Source organism: Rhea americana, unplaced genomic scaffold, assembly GCF_003343005.1.
Source record: "Rhea americana isolate MKP2758 unplaced genomic scaffold, rheAme1 scaffold_221, whole genome shotgun sequence".
NCBI classification, from domain to species: Eukaryota; Metazoa; Chordata; class Aves; order Rheiformes; family Rheidae; genus Rhea; species Rhea americana.
In genome coordinates this window covers 848,679-871,144 of record NW_028186333.1, presented here as the reverse complement: position 1 = coordinate 871,144, position 22,466 = coordinate 848,679, and the positions used below count along the sequence as shown (strand labels likewise).

Here is a 22,466-nt window from a genome sequence, read left to right as displayed (position 1 = left end):
AATGTGCTCAGATTAATACTACAATGGCCCAAAGGAACTTAAGTATACACAGACTTTTCGTGCAGCCACTAAACTAACTCTTAATATCTAAAATGTAAGTCAGAGCTGGTGAGACATTCAGACAGTGCTCAAAAACTATTATGCAAAAGAGGTTACCATTTTTGTACTTAGAGATACGGAAGATATAYTGAGGTATTTTAAATGCATCTTAGCTACTGATGTTATTGCCATTTTGAGGTCTGATTGGCATAGTTTATTGTTCTTGAAAAAAATATATGTATGTATGCCTAAAGTGTTCTCAATTTTACTTGAAATAAACTTCTCTTTAAATGAGAATACCCTTCCCTTTCTTCTTGTCACTATAACCACATTTCAGTTATGCTTAAGATGTGCAAKAGACAGTTGAACTATCACACATTTAGTCAATTATTCTAGTTTGTTCCACATTAGTTTTGCTGCAGGATCTCCACTCTAGTATCAGTGGTTAAGAAACTATCCATTCACAGTAAGACCAAGAAAGCATGACATTAAAAAGGGGATTACATGAAGATTTAGACAAAGAAAACACTAATGCCCAGTGTCTGCTTTTCAACAGTAGGTGGTGCGACAGGATTAGATGCTTGTCTGAAGACTTGTGTATCAAGTACAGGAAAATAGGAACAGTATAATAAAAGACAACACATCCCTGCTATTCCTCTAAGCTTAGATCAGCTCAATTATAACACATCACAATATACACTAAACATGCAATAGTATCCTATATAATACTGGTCACTGAATAAGACACACAAGCTTCAGTAACTCGTTAAACAGTCCTTACGTTAGACCTGTTACAAAGGGTACTTTTACTGCTTGTTGGCATTTTTATGTCAAACTGATTCTGTACTGCTATAAAATCTGAGACTAAAATTTTATTGTAAAAAATTAAGACAAAATTATCAGCTATATTTTGGAATTTCTTGTAAGTCATGACAATGAATGTTTGAATACAACTTATTGCAATGAAACTTGCAAAGAGCATCTCAAATACAGCAGTCCAGACAACAAATCTGAAGTTATTTGTGCATGCCAAAAGAAGTTTCTGCAACATCTAAACTTTATAGAACAAATTTGACAGCTTTTTAAAACTTTCCATGTTGATTCATCTATTAAAAAAGAAAAATCAACATACCAGAAAACTAATCCATACTAGTCAGGCTCCTCTTCTAAATAGTCTCTCAGCAAAATCAGGTACAAAAAAACCCCAACAAAACATCAACAAGGAAAAGAGCTACTGTACAAATACTGTAGTTTAAGTTTGTATGACTTAGCAAGTTGAAGTTTTGCATTTCAAAGGCAGCTAGCTGAACAAATATAATGTACCAGCTGCATTTTACTGTTTAACAATGAGGGTGGCATGCTTGATCCCTACTGTGCTGGGCTCTAAGTTCATCCACTTCAAAAGTGCAGGAAAGAAATCGTTTATTTGCAGTAATTTTGACTCAAGAGAAGTAGAGGCAAGCATGTGAAAATGCTCCAATTTATTTTTGTACTGAATGTTCCATAAACATATTTCCAGACACATTGGCATCTTCGCAAAAATCTGTATGGGGCACTGCTGTAAACCAGCAGCATACTCAAGACACATTTAGGGAACAAAAGTTCTAGCTTGTGCAGTTTCAGAAGCAAATCAAATAAGGGTCCTGTTTACGGGTGACCTGTCCTTTTTTCCTCAACTCTTCTACTGTGGTGTGCTTTATATTAACAGAAGGTTTATAGGAATCATTCATGCATTCAAATACATTTTTCAACAGCCCAGTTTGAGGAAGAAACTTTAAWTTAAATTGCAACACAGGATCATTAAGCAGTTACTGAAGTAATAAGTTTGTTTGTTTTAATAAAGTGTTAAAAATAAAGAAAAAGAAAGGCCCCATTTYCTAAGCAAGGAACATTACAGAAATAAATGCAAAGGTTCTGAAGACAGGCAGGAAGACATGATGTATGAACAAGCACAAAAGTAGGATATCTAGTGAATCATTTATTGCAAAAACAACAAGCAAGAGTCCCTCAAAATAACTGGCTTTCATCGGTATTTAATCTAGTCACTGAAGTAGAATACTAGAAATATCACATTCCTCTGCACTGGAGTAATGTGTTGGCAATTCTTCAGAAAAAGCTCTATGCAACAATTACGTTACTGCAAGCRCGTTCAAGTATCTCTTGTATTGGAATGGATATAAGCAAAGAAGAAAGCTCATCTTTCAATAAGTTCTAAAGTCACATCCTAACTCAAGTCATCCTTGACTCCCACAGAGGTGATTGCTTAGAATAAATGAAGGCTTCCTTTAAATGGTACCAAAGCCTACAGTAGGACATAAAGCAGGTAAAACATGCTTCAAATGAAGCCAAGATACAAGAATCTGAAGATTGACTAGTCTTTTGATGAATACACCTTTATTCTCCTGCTTTACAAGTCTGAATTTAGTTCTTCTGAGAAACACTGATGTCCTAAGCCTCCTCACAAGGGAGCTGTATCAGATAGATGCTGTCAATACTGCCTGGTGATACTTTCAAGAGAAATCAGCACAGTTTGGTTTAATAGTTACACTTACGTAACAGTGCCAGCTTCCCTATTTCCTCTTAAAGGGCAAAAGATGCATTTTCAGCAAAGAAACCTTTTAAGGTTAAAAATTCACTTAAAAATTCAAATCAAGAGAATAAATATATGCCTGTATTTTGTAAGGCACTGGTAGCAGCTAATTCGGGATGGCATTAACACTAGTTATCTTAAAATTATCTTAAAATTATCTTAAAATTAAATATACATTTATCAACTTGGAGATTAAATGTTCACCCTTTCAAACCACGTTCAGACACTTCACATCTAGGACCGAGCACAGAACAAATCTGAAACATTTCATGGAGCTATATTACACTTTGGTGTCCAGAAGCTTTTTCCAAAATAAAGCATGGAGTGGACTAAGTGCATGAGGTATGTTTTGAAGTATGGTTTGTTTAGGTTTTTGGTTGTTTGTTTGTTTGTTTTTTGGGGGAGAGGTAGCAGGCATTTGTGTGAAACTCTAGCAAAAGTAGTTGCTTTGAACTTTATCTACTCAGTATGGTAATTTTTTGATTCTTGTCTTATACTTYTCTGATTTTTTCTGCAAGTATTAAAAAAAAATCTCGGGGCTCTTATTTTAGAGGTTTTAAACTTTGCAATTTCTAAAAATAGTTTGAAGCATGACAAAAAGCCTACTCAGCCTATAGGAGAAGGTCTTTGTAAAGTAAGGGGCATTAAGTCTTCAAGAGAACACATTGCTTTTTGGTATCTACAGAAAGAAGGAAGTAAATCATGGAAAGACATACTGGACTTGTCTATTGTTTCCAGCTGACTAACGTTAACATAGTTGTTTATAGTTGCTATTCTGAGAGCTGTAAAGCAGTGCAATACTAAGAAAATTCCAAAGGCTGCAAGCTTCCAAGAGTGGTTATAGGACACTACCACAAATTTACCAAATATCTAATAGTAATAACAAAGTCCTAAATTCTCCAAGTCTCCACTGGAAAATCTCAAATTACTATCAAAGTTACAGAAGAAAAGGTAGTTTGTGTTGTGTTGCTAGTAACACCTTGTCTACTAAACACAAACAGACAAAGATAGGGAATGTTAAGCTATTGCTGGGTCTTCAAATATTTATACTAGAGAGATTTGTTTAGGGATCAACAACAAATCATGTATAGTTTAAGGGAAGACCCAATTCCCTATCTGATGCAGACTTCCACAATACTGTTTCATTCATCTTCAAACCACCAGAAAAGTGTTTCTCTTTGGCACAGATATCAAGAAACCAGCAGCAAGTTTGTGCCAAAAAAAACATAACTGAGATGCTAGCAGTCATATGGGTAGGTATACACAGGTTCCTCCTCTTGCAGTTCAATATTCTCAGAGTAAAACTAGAAAACTGCTCAGTGCTACAAAGCATTTTTATTATTTTAGAAAAAAAAATCCTGTTAATTATTTCAACCACTGCCACTTTCAGGAGAGCAGTYTGAACACTGCCAATTAGAGGCAGAGAGGGAGCCTAACATTCATGTACATTTACTGTGAATTTTCACACACACACACATCCTTCTTATTTTGCCATTCCATTTCCTCCTCTTCATTTTAATTTCCCGCTGCTCAGAGCATCCTCAAACCCCTGGAGCTCCTAAACAACTGAAAAAGAAACACTCAAGTTTGAGGCTGCTATTGAATGCTACCTAGCCTAATCCTGACATTTGGCAGATTTCCTCACAGTTAAATCCCTCCATGATCAGCAAGACTCCTCTCTTCCCTGTTTTCTCTCAGGCTGAACTCCTTCCCATTTAATCTTTCTTTCTAGCACCTAGAAATGGTTTCCTACAAGCTCAGAGCTCTTCTCTATTCCCCAAGTTTGAATTCATGCCTGCCCTCTCAACGTAAGTATTATTTGCCATTATGTTACCTACTGTATTTACTCAGTTTTGGGTTTTGCTTTGTAGGCTAAACTAGAATAACCCCCTGAAAGATCTCATACATGCAGTTGCCCTGCAATCTGTTAGGCAGATCGTCTCTAACTGCAGTTAGTCTTACACCAGCCTCCAAGGGCAGCGGTACTGTGGTGGCAAGGCTTGCCTGCTGCAGTTTTGCCAGGAGGTTGTCATAAGCTGTTTGTAAACAGACTTCAAAAAAATAATAGCTTTACCACAGCTGTTGTAAAGCTCTGTTTATTTATTAGCAATAGGCATAGGAAGAAGTGAAAGGAGTGCAATACAAAAGAACAGACACAAGAAAACCACTGGCTGCATCCAGTTATGTTTTTCATTATTGTCTAGCCCTCCACACCAAACACCTCTTTGTATTACACACTAAGGATTTTGTGGTAGCTTGTAGCTTTTATATCCACTTTACTTATAAAATATTTCAAGYTTTCTGTTGCGGAAATTATGTATTCTATGCCTTGCAGGAAGAAGAAACCTCACTGCAGCAAAATACAAATAAAGTTTTGTCTAGGAAGACAGAAATCTGTGTGTTTTCTCCTTCTCTCCTCACATCCCGAGAAGACTCAAAATTAACCAGTGAAGGTGSAAAGTTATTTGAAGACATACCAGTATGCCCTTGCAAGTAAATAGATACCAAGAAATTCCCCTCTAGTGAACTGGTGCACACTTCACTCTAAAGGAGAATATTCTTACAGATAYGCAYGCATTTCTGACAGCATTGATATGCRGACTGTTAGTACCAGTCATTGCACATGTGATCACAACATTTTTCTTGCTTCAGGTACAACACATTAAAGCAGAATGTCACAAGTCACCTGTAAAGAACTTGGAAATATGCATGTGGAAAAACTGCACTCARTTCCTTGAATAAGGCCACTCATTGCACCAGAAACAAAGCTAAAAAGATGGAATACTCTTGGATGTCAAAAGTCACGGGATGCGTGCGTTCGACAAAATACTGAAGATAACACACAATTTTGAATAAAGATCATTAAGGCCATCCTCAAACTTTGACACTGTACCCTCCCCCCCCCCCAAAAAAAAATCAAAATATCATACATCTAGGGCTACCAAATCAGAGGTTCATCAACTTACGTTTATGGCGTTCATTGCAATAGGTCACAAATTACCTCACAGCCAAAGAACATTACACTTATTTCTCATGATCCATTTCACTTAAGACTAACAGGAAATTTATTCTAAACAGGACATTTTATGCTCAACCTTATATAACGCTTGCAGAAATATTCATAGTTATTTGTCCTGTGGTAAGTCAGCTCTGTGCTAATGAAGTATAAGAAAAAAGTAGGAGATATGGCAAGCTTTCCCCCTAGAGTACGTAGCCAAAGCTAAAAGCAAGCTGATTTTGCTGAATTCAGAWTACATAATCCTGCAGCTCCTTTCTAGGTTCAGAATGCAAGTTGACCATTCTGCRCACTAATGACCAAGTACCCGAGACAGAGAGGTCTGTACACAACAATACACGTCGCTTCAGACAGTGCCCAAGGACRGTCAGGAAGCAAGTGCTGGCTGCAGTGGAAACACTAGCTGCAAAGTCTAACCCACGCAATTGGAGATTTCCAGAGAAAGGAAGACATGCAAGATTCCTGAGCCCTCACAACTAACACTGCTTCCTGATTAACTAGGCAAAAGGCTCTTCAGATGCATTAAAYTGCTAGGTTTCTCTCAAATCAGGTAACTTCTTCCCTGGCTGCAACTCCAAGAAAAGCTAACAAACACAAAGAAAAGGAACAGGCAGAGAGGCAGCCTGATGAGCAGTGATTTTGTYAGTAAAAATCACAGAGCAGGTCAATGTCCTTTAAGTACCTCCTCAAGGCTCTCCCCACAGCCACCTCGCAGCAATGCCCTTCCAGCAGGGAAGGCACTGACCCTCACCTCCCCTAAGTAGCAGGTTCTGGCGGGATAGCACTAAGGTCAGACTGAGGCCTTCAGGTGTCTAGCAATGTTTAAATCATACTACAGACATACCATGCTTGATGGAAACCCTTGTATTGGTTGCCCCCTTCCCACATCTCCCCTGGCTGTTTGCAGAGGGGACCGGAAAGCGCAAGAGGGGCTGAAACTAGATTTTTAATCATATTTGCAGACTCTCCAGTGCATTTCAGATTTGATCAAGAGATGCACACCAATTGTGGATACCTTTACAGGGTAAGTCTCCAGACCAGCATTTTGAGAAAGTTCTGGCAGTTTCAGGCCAGCAAACCCAGAAGTTATGCTTGCTTTTTAATATATTTTGTTTCCTCTTGGCAGCATGTCAATCCAACTTTACTTAAAGTCGACTGGTAGATAGCAAAAATGATACAAGCTGAACAGGGATTTGCAGTAACAAGGTTTGGCTTAACTACTAGGGTCAGTGTTGGAATGGAAACTCAAGATTGTGAGAATGCTTATTATAACTAAATTGTTCTGGTTCTGCTTTACTAGTTTTGTTAAAGGTTATACCAAGAAGTCCTGAATTACAGAGTTTACCTATCCATTTCCAATYGTATGAAAATAATGGAAATCCATTTCATTTTGATTTTTCATCTGAAAAGCCTTTGTGTAATAAATTGAAACAACACTCAGTGATGAACACTGTCTTCATTTCTCATGGCCTGTCCTAGTTTTAACTCTTTGGAAGCTTTTCTGAATTACCCACTTAACTATAAGATCAAGCCAGAAATTCAATGGAAAGATTTTAGCAATTTTGAACAAATGAATCAGTATTTCAAGACATCACTAACGCCTTTTAAGGTATTTCTAATGCAACATAATTGTTATAATGTATGGGGAAAACTATTTCAATTATTTTCCCCTCTGCTTCAGTTAGTTGCAGAATGCTGAAGTCCTCCTGTATAGTCAACTTTTCGTAAGTTCAAAAAGAATGAAATTTAGTGTTTTGAACTCCTCYCTCCACAAGCTTTCAGAGCATATAACTAGAGTAATGAAAAATATTAGGGGAAGAGGGAGCACCACTGGATTAGACTGACACAAAAACTAAGTAAAGCACAAGGCAGTAACTTTGCTAATGGGATCTCAGTGACTTGAGACAGAACAGTGGGTAGAATCTCAGAAAGAACTGCTAGAAGAACTACACTTTAGAAACAGAAGGATAATTTTTTTTATTAAAGTTTAAACAGCTTGCTTCAATTTTTCCAGAATTTAACAGCTATCAGAGAAGTAATATTTTTGACACTTTCAGATCCCCAAATAGTTCAGTTGCACAACCCTCATAGCTAACATAGCACCAATAACATGACGTTTTGTATGATAAAGAAAAAATGTAAACAATGGTATAATTTTAAGGTGAAGTATAGGTAAAGTATAAGCGTGTCAGAGCCCTTCAGTCCAATTGCATGGGTGGCAATATGTAATTTTCAGAAGTGGATGACAATAATAGAACTTGGAGCAAGAAATTGGAGTGACATTCCAAAGGACCACCACCCTTCCGAGTCAAAGACATGACTACCAAAACTATCATCTCAACTATTAGCAGGCTATTACTTTTCCACAGTGGTCAAGTACACCCAACTAGATGGTTTTGCACATTTGCTGGGGGGAGGGGGGGAAAAACAATAGTTGCCCTCATTTCTGGACTCGTTTAAAGATCTGAGCCAAGACTCCAAAAATTATATACGCCTTCAAGTTACAACCAGGTGACTCAAACACCTCATTTTGTACACCTTGAATTTTAGTAGATATTTTTACTAACAAAAGGCATAATTGTCATCTAGTACTATACAAGTGTTTTTATGTCCCCTGTTACGGAAAAATCAGCTTCAGAGAATTATGTTTTGCATTCAAGTATAAGTACACGATTGCAGGTCATTCCTGCCTAGATGAAAGGAGGAAAATAGTTACAGAAGGGAGAAACCATTTTGAGGTATCTAGCTAGGTTTGGAAGTCATCTTTGCCACAGAAATAGATCTTCTCCATTTAACAAACCACTTTGGTATGAGAAATTCAGTTGGGTTCGTCTCTTAGAGAAACGGTTTCTAATTCAGCAAAAGCTTCAGGTTCCAACCAAGATAAAGTAGTACTGGTAAACAGTGCTCAGTAATCATTTTAAATAAAAACACACCACCAGTAGTTAAATATTTTTCTTTCTAGCTTAAAATGTTCTGCATATAAACTCACAAAAACCAGAATGCTTGAAATAGTGTTTACAGGAGACAAAATCAAATCTCTGCAGACTCTTCTTTGGAAGAAGATCAGCAGCCAGGTTGTTGGAACCTGGATGTTAAAGGAAAAAGTTTTTATTGTGAATGACTTCCTCCCTCCATAAAAATCAGCTATACTTTCAGAAGCAGAACTTAATCATCCTGTAGCCAGTCATGCTTACGTATTTTCCCAATGATGGTGTTACAAAACTGCTCTGGATTAATAGTGTGTGGAAGGGGGAAACCACTAAAAAACCACAAAAACAACCACCTGTCTCAGTTCTTTTAAGATCATAATTAAAGACAGGAAAGCTCCAAATTGCTRTTTTAAGAGAAGTGACAAGTCTTCCAAGAGATTGGTGGTTTACAAGTATTTTGTTCAACAAACAAGTCTTCACAGCAAGGTTCGAGGTCAGAATACCATAGGGACTTGCTCCATAAGGGAATGCACACACAGATTTTTAATCTCATTTCATGGCCTGTATATAATTAATGCGAGTATTTTGGACTGTTTTATAATCCTAGATTGGGTGGGTGAAGAAAAAAATGAAGAACAGGTTTTGTTGGATAGAGCTGGGTGTGAACACTTTTCAAATTACAGTGTACTGTAGTATAGTCACTTATAGCCAAGCTATCTTTGCCATTAGCTATATTACCACAGGAAAAAAAAAAAAAAAAAAAAAGACACACACACCATACCACACACACAAAATTCACAGGAGGATTTCTGAATATCTACAGTATAATTACAAAACTTAGTTTGTAAAATTTGAACAGCAGCCTACTGACTAGTTGTGAGATTTTTCTCCTCAGAATTAATCAGCCAGAGCTGAATTAGACATAGGCTCAAACTGGAGGGTCTAATTCAATTAAGTTCTTCCTTTTCTAAAAATCTATTGAAACTAAGTTGAACAATCACATGATGTCCTGAAATGATGGCTCATTCTCCTTAGAATAGKACAGAAACACTTGTCATATATGCTCCATGTCCAAAGTCTGTTTTCTCCTCTTTTCACTTTCACATTCTTCAGGTAGTTTTAGTAATGCTTCCACAAAGTTCTGTTATACAACCAAACTACACATAGTATTTCCATATCATCTCTTCTAATAGCATCACATTCTCCTAAACACATTCCTTACCAGATGAGATTTGATGACGAATGGGTAGAACTTTTCTTCACCCCCACTCCCCATATTAGCAATTTGCAATTTAGATAGAATCACATTTAGCACTAGAAATACAGCTCTGTATTCTCCTAAATGTTCTCTTAGAAAGCACATTAAATGAGGTCCCTTAATTTTAAGAATTAGATTAGATGGTAGTATACCAGGGACAAATTCTCTTACCAGAGCTTGATGATAGAAGAGCTCCTTTGTTAGGAGGTGCTCTAGCTGAGCAGATGTTTTCGTTTCCTCTCTTCATAGATGACACCATTTTAGCCTTGGGAGTTAATGCACTTCGAAGTGTGATTGGGCCTCTCTTTGGTGTATTCTTCCCTTGTGGTGGCCCAGCTTTTGCAGAAGATATCTATTAAAATAAATAAATAAATAACCCCCCCCACTTTCTGGCACGTGTAATGAAATATTGATTGTGCAGATAAAGGACATGTTTAGCCGTTTGTCCCATGGTCCGAAGGAAGCAGTCAGCAATATTATCTGTAGTTGAAAACTTCATAAATACTCTCTTAAATGGCATTAAGCAACATAAAAACATTAAACTAGTCACTGATAATGACAAACATGCTAAAGAGGTTACATACGTTATTTCAGGTCAAAGATTCCAACCCTGTCCCCCCCAAGGCTTTAATTAAATCATTTAATTATACGAATGCACCTAATCAAGATGAGTTCTTTACCAAGCAACTATACAAGTTAGTATACTGAATAATTATCTTGCTCTATCTGAAGTATCACAGCCACTGTGGTAAGTTTCCTGCTCCAGACCTTAAATTATGACATGGAAATGGGAAAACCTATTCACATTCAGGTGCACAGACAAAATACAAATTCAGAAACAGGTCCAGGGCAGGTCTGTTTGTTTCTTCAAATAAAAATCACTGGTTTACATGTAGCCTTGTAGCAGTCCTTGTTTTCATGTCCACTTATGTCTTTGGGTTATGCCTAGTATTATTTATCAATTTGTTCTGTATTGTTTCAAAAACGGAGAGCTGCTTCTGCCTCACCTAAAATAGCTTCCTCTATCTAATAAGCTCCAGAGCTTTGCTGATAAATCTAGACAAAGCCTGATAAATATTTTGGCAACACCATGCTGCCTCCATTTCACCAACTTCAAATCAGATTGTTGAACTCAGAAGTGAACAACAGAAGGGACTTTGCACAGCTTCAAGACTCCCACTCTGTGTCCCTGTGATACCTTCTGTGATTTCTTCCATCCCACCCCAAAGCTATTCCATTCTTTCCCACCATTCCTTCCCTTTTAAGCCTCTTCCAGAGCACGCGAATGCAACACATTTCTCCTGGCAGGTAGCTGACCAGCCCAAAAATATTTCCCAACCAATCAGTAGATGCGTACCTTCCGGCCAGGAAGTTTACACGTTCCAGTTGGCTAATGGCCCAAAAAAAGTATATGCCTTCTGCATGAAACATATTTCCAGGCTGGTCTAACAAGTCCTTTGTTTACTTCAAAGTAGTAAACAAAAATGCCAAATTATTCAAAACACACATTTAAGCTAAAATACTAAAGCCCTTGACAAGCTTGCTGGCCTCAGGATTTTGTGTTACAAAATTGTTAATATATATGCAACATTTCCATAAGAAAGTTTGAAATGTATAACTTGCTGTTTTCAGTAATTAGTTCTAAAACAAGGTTTGAAAAAACTAAGTTATCTTTAAGTTCTATTTAAAGTTACAGTATTGCTGAAGTTACCTTGATAAAAGGGTGTATTAATACGCATTAGATTTATAAAAAATCTAAAGTTACACTATACAATTTTGCTAGTTTGACCAAATTAAGATTTGCATACTTTATTGGAAAGCTTATTGACAGCCCTGTCTTAACAAGGTTTGACAGAAAACATTTTATACCATGAAATAAACTGAAGACACTAAGTAGCACTTGAAGTGCTTATTGTTTAGTTAAAAATTCAACCAGTGAGTACAATTTTACTATTCCTCTCCCTTTACTGAGAGGAGCCTTTACCTCAGAAATCTACAATTTCATTTCAACTGCACTGGTAATCTACAATTGCACTAACAGACACAAACTCCATCCCACAATTTCCATTCAGCACTGTGCAATGGAGAATTCCCCTTTTCACACATACAAACATAATTATGTTAAAAACCACTTACCAAAGGAACAGATTGTAAGTCAAATGTTTCATTTGCTGCATCTTTTAATACCGCTTCCAGAATTCCCATGTTGTCATGCTGCTCTTTTTCAACTCCAGTCTGACGGGTATTTTGAGCACAGGGCTGCATTAAAGAGTTTGAACTTTCCATTTTATCATTCAGCACTCCTTTTGAGTTCTCTACACATGCTAGAAGTGCAGCAGAAACCAAAGAGCATGCTGAATTGGAAGAGCTTGCTTTGCCAATGTCTTCCGGATTCTCCTTTAGCGCAGGTGTCTTTGAAGCCTTGTGGGAAGCGTTTCGGGAATGAGTTGTGGCACGTAGAACTTGGCTAGTGAAGAGATGTTTGCTAAGATGTAGCTTGTGGGGCTTATTCACAGGCAATTCCACTTCAGTATCTTTACTTAGATCTATTTTCTTTTTCAGCACTTTTATGGAAGGAGACAATTGCCTCGGGGAAGCAACTGGAGAAGATGAGGAGACAGTAGATAGTTGGGGGGATTGTGGAGATCCTTTTAATGAGGCACTCTCTCTTGACGGTAGTACAGGCCTGGACATAACCTTTGGCTTAACATTTTTGAAATTAGGTTTGGGAAAACTAACAATCTCAGATTTCCTTGCTTTGGTTATTGTTGACACAACAGGAGACCTGCCTACTGTTTTCCCTGCTACTTGACCTGAACTAGCTTTAAGCAAAGGCCTTCTATCATGCTCTTCTACAAACACTTCTTTGGGGATTAGTTTAGAAGCCTTGTCTCCAATTTCTGCCATAGCTGAAATAGAAAAAGTTGTATTTTTCGATCGTTCTTTAGGGGTTGAAGTACAAAGAACAGAACTGCTTTCATCAGCCATAGGACTGAAGACCACAAAAGTTGTTTCACATTTCAGTTCAGGTTTAACAGTCCTCTCTGGTTTTGGTATACTGCAGAGTAGCATCTCAGACATGGAAGACCTGTTGTTGGTATCTCCAAAAGCAGCATGTCCAGGGATACTTTGTTCTTTGGTTAAAGGTTCACTTGTTTTCATTGATACTTGTTTTCCATCAATAGTATCTACTGGGAGAAGGTGCGCCTTGCTTACAGGTCTACCCCTCTGTGTTTCAGCAGTGCGAAGTTCCATTTTGTCATGCTCAGGGGTATGCCGTAATGATTTCTTTTGCTCATTTTCACATACACTGATGTGTGGTGATAAGTAGTCTCTCCTGTGAGGATCTATACATTCAGCAGGTAGTTTTATGGACTGCATTTCCACTTTCTGTGGCTCCTTTTCAATATCATCAGGGGTTTTTAAATAGTGTTTGACATCTRCAGAGGCAGGACAAAGCATCTCAAGCTCTGAACGGCCTTGTGAAGCCACTATCACAGAAGAGAAATTAGGTGTTTTTTCAGAGCTAATTATATCAAATCTCTCTCTTATATATACTTCATCAGAAGATATTAGTGTTTCCCTCAGATGCATGTCTTCATTTTCATCAGTTCCCACTGTTCCACCCATTATATCAGCAGCATCTAATGTGCTCAGGTGGCAGTGTACCTTGTCTTTCATCATGGATTGCGGGTTCTGTTCTGAAGCAGGAAGAGGCAATACACAGTTGGAGTCGGTTTGACTATAAGGCACCAATTGTTCAGAACTCAAATTTTGCATTTTTGCCATAGCAAGGTTATCTTTCAGGAAGTTTGTTGTTTCATTCGTGTCACAGCTCAAAGCATACACACAAGTCTGCTCAGTCACAGACGACTTGCATGTGGTATCTGTATCTCTCAATAAAACTCCTGAGTAGTTACACTCACCAGGAGTTTTCTGTAGATCAAGTGTTTCAATATGCTCCTGCTTTAAAGGAATACTTTTGAAGTCACTTTTATCTTCAACACTGGTGTCATAGTCATGCTCAGTCACTCTGCTTTGGTCAGTTGAACTAGTATGCATCTTGGCAGCACAGTTCTTTGAGCAAGGTATAGCTTTGTTGCATGTGCAGTTGTTTCCATTTTCATCCCTTATAAGTAATGAAGGCTTGAAGCCATTCTTTGCTTTTTCATCTGACTTTTCAATATTCATTTTGGACGCTAAATTTTAAACTACTTTCATTTTATATTTATTTAAAATCCAAGAGAATGCAGATTCTTCTGAGCTTTGCAGAATAAACAGCTTTTCCCTGGAACATATACTATCCTGCAAGATACTCAAGAAATAGTTGTTTTCATGCTTGCCAAGAATTCAAGTGTTCTAAAATTAAAAAGAAATGAAAAACCAGGATCACATTTTTGTATATTAATCAATGGCTGTTGCAGGTAATGATCATTTGCAATGAGAAAAKAAGTAATTTTTGATTTTTTCCTTTAATACAAGGAAAATTAAATGCTCAAGGTACGGAAACAAATATGACAACTACAGCAAGGGAGGAAAAAAAAGAAATGCTTATCAAAAAATACTTTCGAAAATACTTAAAGTCAGCACAGTAAATAGCATAGGAAGGTAAGTTACTAAGAGCAGGAGTGAATCCTTCAAAAAGTTGACTTTTTTGCTTCAATCCTGTTTTCCTCATCTGGGAATCAGACTTGAGTAGCTATACTCAAGGCAAGTGCTTTCTCAGACCCAAACATTGTCCAGACAGCATGCAGGGCCTATAAACAGTTTGGATATAAAAGCAATGCTCAGAATATAAGACCCTTTTAGAAGAACCGAAAGAATTTGTGTTCACTATGGACCAAATAAGAGATGCCTGTAGTCCAACTTTTTCTTTATGGGGGACTAGATACACCTATCTCAGATTTAAGCAACAAGCCAAGATCACACATTCCTCTCCCCCCCACCAAACAAATTCCAAAGAAAACCAAGGACAAAATGGCCAGTCTAGAAAGCCCCTGCTTAAACCCCACTGGTTCCCTAAGGCTGGGCTAGATCTTTTGCCTACCCACTATTCTTCAGTGCTTAGTAAGCAGGAACAGTATTAGTAGCCTTATTTTAATCTGCTATTAGAAAAACAGAAAGCAGATTCCTGAGTTCTTTCAAAAGATCTTCCCTAGAGGCAGGRCAAGGGCCTGCCCTGAATAATTTTCCATTGATTCAGATCAACCACAGAATCAACAGAATCATAGTAAAAAGTATTTGCAAACTTTGCTTTCAGTGTTGTTTTGACACAGTAAAACTAGTTTCTACTTGTTTGGAGACTAAACCATAATACAATTTGCTCATCAAGTCATACAACATCAGGTAAAAAGGATCCCATTTTGATTTAGCAGTAGCTCAGATCTGAAAAGTATTCTTATTTCTTTCAAGAGCTTTCTCACCACAGAAGAAATAAGAAACACCACTATGCCAAGCAGTAAGAGTTAGATCCCAATAACGGTAGCAGATTACAGTATGATTGCCAATCATGCCAAAACTTGACATATTACATAGACACCTGAGTAAACCTCAACTCAGCTGAGGCTTAAGAAGCTCTGAGAAAAAAAAAAAAGTTTGTTTTGTGACCCCATATTGGGAAAATAAAGAGGAAAAAAAAACCCTACACAAGCAAGGATTGAAGATGTACATACAAATGCATACATGTAGCTTTTGAAGACTGCTCAGTCAAGACTTTCACACAATCAGAAAAAAAAGAATCCACACTGATCCATCTATTTTTACATAACATTTCACTTTCGTAATAGTTTCATGATCACCTAGTCCAGTTTGGAATACTGTTTCAGTCTCATTTAGAGTCTAAAGATGACTCGTAGAAGACTAGTGAAACAGATATTTAAGGCTTAACTATCCTGTATAAAAGTCTATAGCAGATTACTCTGCTATATTAGTCCTTAAAGTACTGACATTCTTACTCTGCCACCATTTAATATTTTTCATCAGGGTTATGAAACCACTTCCTGGTGATGTTAGACTCCTTAGATTTAAAACCTGCAATACTAGGTGGAATGAAAGATTAACCTCAACCAGTACCTCCTCTATAAGGCTCTCTGGTGGCAGATGCACAGAAAAAAGTTACTTTTGCCAGGAATACTCCCTCTTTTCCGACAATAAATGGTTTAGGGAATTACCTAAACCAAGCACTAACCTTGCATTGAGTCTCTCTTACATCAATAGGCATTACGCATTCCTGGCCTCCACARTACCCTCTGGTACAGTGCAAAAGCAGTCAGCTGTCTCACACTTCCAGTAAAGCTCAACTTGCCAGACTTCGGTTGTATATTTCAAATGCTTCAACATTGAAAAAAAATGCCTTAGTTACCAGAATTCTAAGCTTTCCCTTCCTCAATAACTTAGATATGATAAAGAGCTTAGGAGAACAGAAGCATCACTATGGAAAAAGGGAGAAAGGAATTTGGCAGGCAGATTCTCCTAAAAGGTGAAGTGTCTGGTTGCCACCAACCTCAGATCCAACAGAAGCATACTAAAATGTGCACAGAAGACAGGACGTGGCTGTAAGTTTTTGTAACTTCTACTCATCTACAAAGGGAGAGGGAACAGTTTAATAGTGACTAGTTTAGCACTAGGTAAATAGAAATCAAAATATATAAATCACTATGAATAATTCAAGTTACAATTTCACAAATTACTACAAGAGCTCAAGTCTGTTCCTATCAGTGTCAGAATGCAGACAGAAATAATTTACTTTTCCCGGTACTCCATCTGGAACTCAGTTCTTCCACCCACACAGTGTTTACTGAAACCCATCAGCACTGTTTGTATATTCTGTATGAAGTGGAAGAAAACAAGTCTTAAAGGAGAGGGTGTGCCCAGACATGTGGGAAGGCAATCTAAAAACGTTCTCATTACCTGAATGAGCTTTGACACTAGACAAAYGTATTTCAGTGTCTATTATTTCAGTAAAAAGTTGTATTATACTGTTATGATTACTGTGGTCGCTGAAGTCAGAAACCATTTAAGTTGTATCTAAATACACATTTAAGGCATTTAACACATTATACTACAACCAGTTTACTTGACCGTATTTTAGAATATAACATAATCGCACAAGTCTGACTTTTTCAACATATACTTCTGAAAGCAGAGAGAGCAGTATACAGGTCAGGCTCTACTGAAAGTTGCTATGATGATGGTTCCCACCCAGCACACTTCATGCAAGGTTGCACAAACACGTTTTATTGGAAAGTACTGAGAAGACAGGTAATTTCAGATGTAATACTGCATTTGCACAGCATCGTTATTTCACTGTTCCCTGTGTAGCCTTAGTAATTTCCAATTCTGATCTGTCTGTTGCCAAGCTAATTTGAACAATTACAGAAGAGGACAACTTAAGTTTCTAGAACAACTTTTCCCCAAACATTTATAACATTACAAGTACAACATACTCAGAACAGCGAATTACATGAAGTGCTCTTATGCTGACGTTGATTGCTTGTTTAAGAACAAACAATATCATCAGCACAGGCACTGTGAAGGCGTTACACTTACAATGTAGAAGTCATTTTGCTACTCTGTGGGATTTTGAAACGGCTTTAGGTAAAACATGCAAAATAAAAGTCACTATGGAGACAGCTACTATGGGAAGATGTGTACAAGTTACAGTCACAAACCATCACGCACACACACTTGACTGAAAGAGCAGGATCATTTTCAGAGGTGCAAACCATAAGGTTTTGCCTCCTAATAGACCAGTGGCTGCCCTGCTTCATTCAACAYGCTGAAGTTCTAGGGTATGCGTATTAGTAATCAATTAGCATGAATTTTAAGCCATTAAATTTTGGCAATGTAGTATGGAAGAAACCATACCATCTGCCAGCTGCAGAAATCAGACATCTTGAAGGTATGTGAAGGATGCCAACTTCTCATAAGATGTTGAACCCATATAACACATAAGCTATTTTACCAGACGACTCCAAAATATAAGGCTATTTATGCTACAAGCTACATCTGCCCTAATATTTCACTCTTACTATTGACCATAACGGTCATCTAACACAGAAAACAATGTTAGCACTTTCCCCAAACTGTTCTCACAGCCTTCAATGATTCTGGGCTCAGTTTCCTGGTGAAACACTGTACCTTGAATATTCTTAGCAGTCTTGGTTCCATGGAATAACTCGACTGCTTCTGGACTCTTCTATCCCCTCCCACAGTCATTGCTTTTCCAAGGTGAAGATCCTCATCTATTTAACTGTGCCATGTACAGAAGCTGTTCATAATTTCTGGCCATCCTTGCTGACCTTCTGTCTTCCAAGAGAGTTATACAGCGGCTTGATAATAACAATTTTTATTCCTTTAATAATTCCCAACTTCTGAGTTTTGTTATATGGTACATTCAGAGAGAACTCTGCATTCTAAAGTAGAAGATTGTCCCAGTTCTCTTAAAACATAAGGCAAGTTCCTCTTGTACTTAGATAACAAAGATATTTTGAAAAAAGCGTCCAGAAAGGGAGTCTAGTATTTGGGGACTTCCAGTTACTATAAAGTATAGGAAGAAACTGTTACACGTCCACTATCACATTCACATGCACCAATCCTACCAAATAAACCTGAAGGAGAAGAATCAACAGCTGTAAGATTAAGGGGCATAATCAACTGCACTGAACATGAGTGAAGCTTTGAGTTGCAATATCCTCACAAAACATGTTTTTATACAAACCTAATCAGTTCATTAATTTTAACCTTGAGCTCACAAAGTTATTTCAAGCTCCCTCGACCAGCAAGTTCTGTAAGTTCATTTGTGTTTCCCCCCTAACTTTTACACCTCACATAAGTAAAAGACATAAGTACACACAAGTCAGTGGCAAATACCAGTTCGTAAGGTAGAGCAAACAGTAAAACAAATTTGCTTATTTGAGATTAAGCACATAACCAAATACAACCAAAATGATCTACCTGAACGTGCCTATCAGAATCCTAGCAGGCAACTCACTTTTTCTGGTTCTCTCTATTGCTACACTTTCACCAAGCATTCATTTTTAACTTCATTCAGACAGCACCGATTGCCAAAAATGGCATAAGAGGGCTCACCGGGTTTTCAAAGTATGCTACAGTACACAACTGCACACAGAGTCAATTATATACTTAGTTATCGTAAGTTCAGCAATCATCACCACCAACACAGGTTGTACATGTTTTTCTATGAAGCCAATGTTTACCCTCTTAGCACATAGGAACTTGCAAGAGCGATATTACCACCTCCTGGATAAATTCATCACCAATTTCTAGATTAATATTTTCTTAGWTTTTTACTGTTGTTTTTAATCAAAACTGAAATTCTTAGTCGCAGCATATGCTCTTGTGCAAGTAAGGATCAACCTTCTTCCTGTTTTTGTTTTGACCTGATAGAACTTGAAAAAGACAGTAGCCTATTGATTATGGCACTTCCTTGGACAGTTAAGGTTCAAGTCCCTCTTTCTGAAAGATACTGATTAAATAGCAGAGCATAAGACAGATGGAGACCCATCTCCAACAGTCTTCTTTAGGGTTTGAGTTCCTTAATCAAAGAGGGATTGCAAATATCACTCACCTTGTGTGTTTCACGGAATTCAAGCATACGTAAAATAATAAAAATGAGTTAGAGACAGTTAAGAAGATTTTCTCCGTTCGTTCCATTTAAAGGAGATATTTATAGATTTGTGTATCTTGAAATTACAGAACAGTCAGCCAAGACACCAATTTTCCCTTTAAGTCCAAAATGTTAAAGGCATACAAAGAGAAGTAGAAGTAGGTTATGAAGAATAAAAATTCTTGAATTCATGCTAGGTCTGATCAACAACTTGTGTGCAGCAAATAAGCAGAACTTCTAAATTGACCAAATAAATCTTTAAGACTGTTGAATTTAAAGAGTCTTCTTTCCTGAAATATCTCATCATACAGCAGACCATAGTTACAACACTCTTTATGCAGCTGAGTTTAAAGTGTGTTAAGCGTGTGTACTAACCTCTGCAATGAAGAACTCACTTCATGGTGTTCAAAAAAAACACAGTAGCATTTTTGCCCTATTTTTTGATGAGTTATGTTTAAATATGAAAACATTCTAGCTGGTCATATTTAGTACTAAAGTATGCACACGTGGAGTCAGCGTAGAAGAGCTATTACATGTTTCACACTACATTTAATAGCCCCTCTGGGTATTAGGTCTACAGATTTTTAATCAAAGACTTTGTCTGCYGCTAATCTCCTCTTGACTGAGAAGTGTAAGACTTTCAAGTACAAAAATGGCAGAAACTCAGCAAGAGCAGAAACACCTACCAACATATATTGCAGAGGAGGTGGCTAAAATGCCAGTCATACCTTAGGGTGGTGTGAGGGGAACCTCTTGTTTCCTACCAATGAACCACAACTTAGTCATTTGTTCAGCAAGTCAGAACAGAGATAGCTTTAATCATTTGGACTAGAAGAATTCCTATGTTAAATATTTGCCTTTACAATCAGGTTTTAATGCCAAGCAAATATGCCACACTGTGCTAGGCAGTATACACTGAAATTACTTAAGCCTACGGGTTGACTCAAAACTTTTCATGTTACTGAATTATTTTATGAAGCATCCGGGCCCTCAGCAACGTGGGGCCCTACACAATATACAACGGACAGTATCAGTATTTGGGCTAGTGTAACAATAGTGCCAACAGAACCACAATAGTTAAGGTCAGAGAAAGGCACATCTGCTCCCTTGCGTTACATATCCTTACAGAACTCCAGTTAAAACTGGCATCTTGTTCAGCATATGGCTATATTTAACACCACCATAAAATCTGAACTAGTTTGCAGAGCATTTGGAATACTCTTAATACAATCTGTAGGGAAGCAGAACAGAGTAAGTGCAGCAGTATTATTTAGCTCTAGAGGAATATTCTGTAAAACCAAATTTTAATTTAACCTGTCTGAAAAAGTTGACCAGCACAGCCTCTCATGACTGAAAAAGTAGCATCCTTGCCATGGTATCCTTTTGCACTACAAAAACGATTAATCAGGATGCCTAGGATTTCTCAGTTTAACAAGGTCAGAAGTTTAATCAGCTCAGTTTTTGCAGACTCAACGATGCTTGCTATGCAGAAGTGGTCATTCATTCAGAAAAGACTACAACCAGCCAAGAACAACTTCCACTTAGTTAGGACTGCACTTTTGCACAGAAACAGCATCCCAGCAGGATTTAGTTCTGAAAATACTGTATTTGCTAATTAAAGAAGGTGATCTAGTACAGTTGTTCCTATGCATGTGTTTTTCCACTCAATTCTAGTGATTATGTACAGTGAACAAAACCTAACAGAATTGCAATAAGCTGATTACAGGAAATAAGGTTTTGGTAGCAACGTAAGAAACTACTCCAGTCTTACGACTAGAAGTCAAGGGTGCAGTGGTTGTTGCCAGTTTCCAGCAAAGAACTGAACTAGTATCCAGCACTATCAATCCTAACAATTTCATCAATATTTCACCTGCAGTATTATGTAACTGGCATCTGAGCAACTAGACAATTGACAACAAAAATGCTATTGTCTGAGGAGGAAAAAAAAATACAGCATGTTCTTTGCAGGCTGTTCCTCCAAGAACATAATACACATCCGTTATTAAGACGGCAACAAAGACAGAATATTATTTTCACAGTTTTAGTCACAAACCTTCATTATTTAATTCTAGTAAGTCAAATGAAGAGAAGTGCCAACATCAAATTGCAGCTGCTGGGTGAAACAGCCATCTAATAGGACAGAAAGTCATCACCCATATCAGAAGTCAGTCAGAAATACCAGTACATTTTACCACTCCAATGCAGCTGGAAAACCCCTACACAGGGCTGACACAAATTAATATACTTAAATAACTTCATAGAACTAATAATGCTTTGGGACAGGGATAAGTGGCTCCATCACCTGCATTTTCAGCTTAAGGACACAAGAAAACTCTCATTTGGACAGGTATTTTGACTACCCACAGCATAAGGTTTTCTGCAGCAATGAGGAAGAAAGATTCTTAGGAAAAATAAATAATAATTCCAGCATCTTTAAGGGAAGCCTAAAGCACAGGGTGAAGATAAACCTGGGGGGGGAGGCCCCCCAGCAAAGGCCTTTATGGAACAGTAGTAGTGATTTGTCTGCTTTTCCTATAAGCATTTAAGAGTTTGCAAAACCTCTCTGACTGAAATCTATTTTGTCTCCCTTCCCTTCCTTGGGGTCTACTCTTCTTGCAACACTAGCAAGTAATCCGGACTACCATCATTAAGGTGCTCTGCCACTGGAATAGCCATTTTTAAATTAGTGCCTTCCAAATAACAAACTTTAGTTTTGATTTTGCAAAAAGCTATTTAGTTTTACACTGTGCTCATTTTTCATGAGCAAGAAAAGTCTGTCAGGAAGTATCACTGGTTACTAATTTTTTTCTTAGAAAAATTCATTATGCTGAATTCAGTCCAGGATGACATCTGCACTTCAAGACATGGGTTTAAAACTCAGTAATGCAAATAGAGATTTTCCAACAATGAAACATGTTATTTAGGGAAAAAATTGCTTAGGTATCTAATAAAACAGTCAACCAAACCCGAATAACCGAGTACTGCCCAGTGAATGGTGACCA

At 37.6% G+C, this 22,466-nt stretch overlaps 1 protein-coding gene across 5 annotated transcripts in view; it reads right to left on the bottom strand.

Annotated features, from left to right (window-relative positions):
• The window catches only part of MTUS1 (microtubule associated scaffold protein 1), a 124,525-nt gene that overhangs the window by 78,111 nt on the left and 23,948 nt on the right, over window positions 1–22,466 (bottom strand). For all 5 annotated transcript variants that reach the window (XM_085305503.1, XM_085305504.1, XM_085305508.1 and 2 more), the window contains exons 2-3: window positions 11,973–14,195; window positions 10,008–10,188 (exon numbers count right to left, since the gene is read on the bottom strand). In XM_085305503.1, coding sequence (XP_085161629.1) covers window positions 10,008–10,188; window positions 11,973–14,027 — 2,236 coding nt within the window. In that variant the 5' untranslated portion in view covers window positions 14,028–14,195. The remainder of the gene's footprint in view (window positions 1–10,007; window positions 10,189–11,972; window positions 14,196–22,466) is intronic.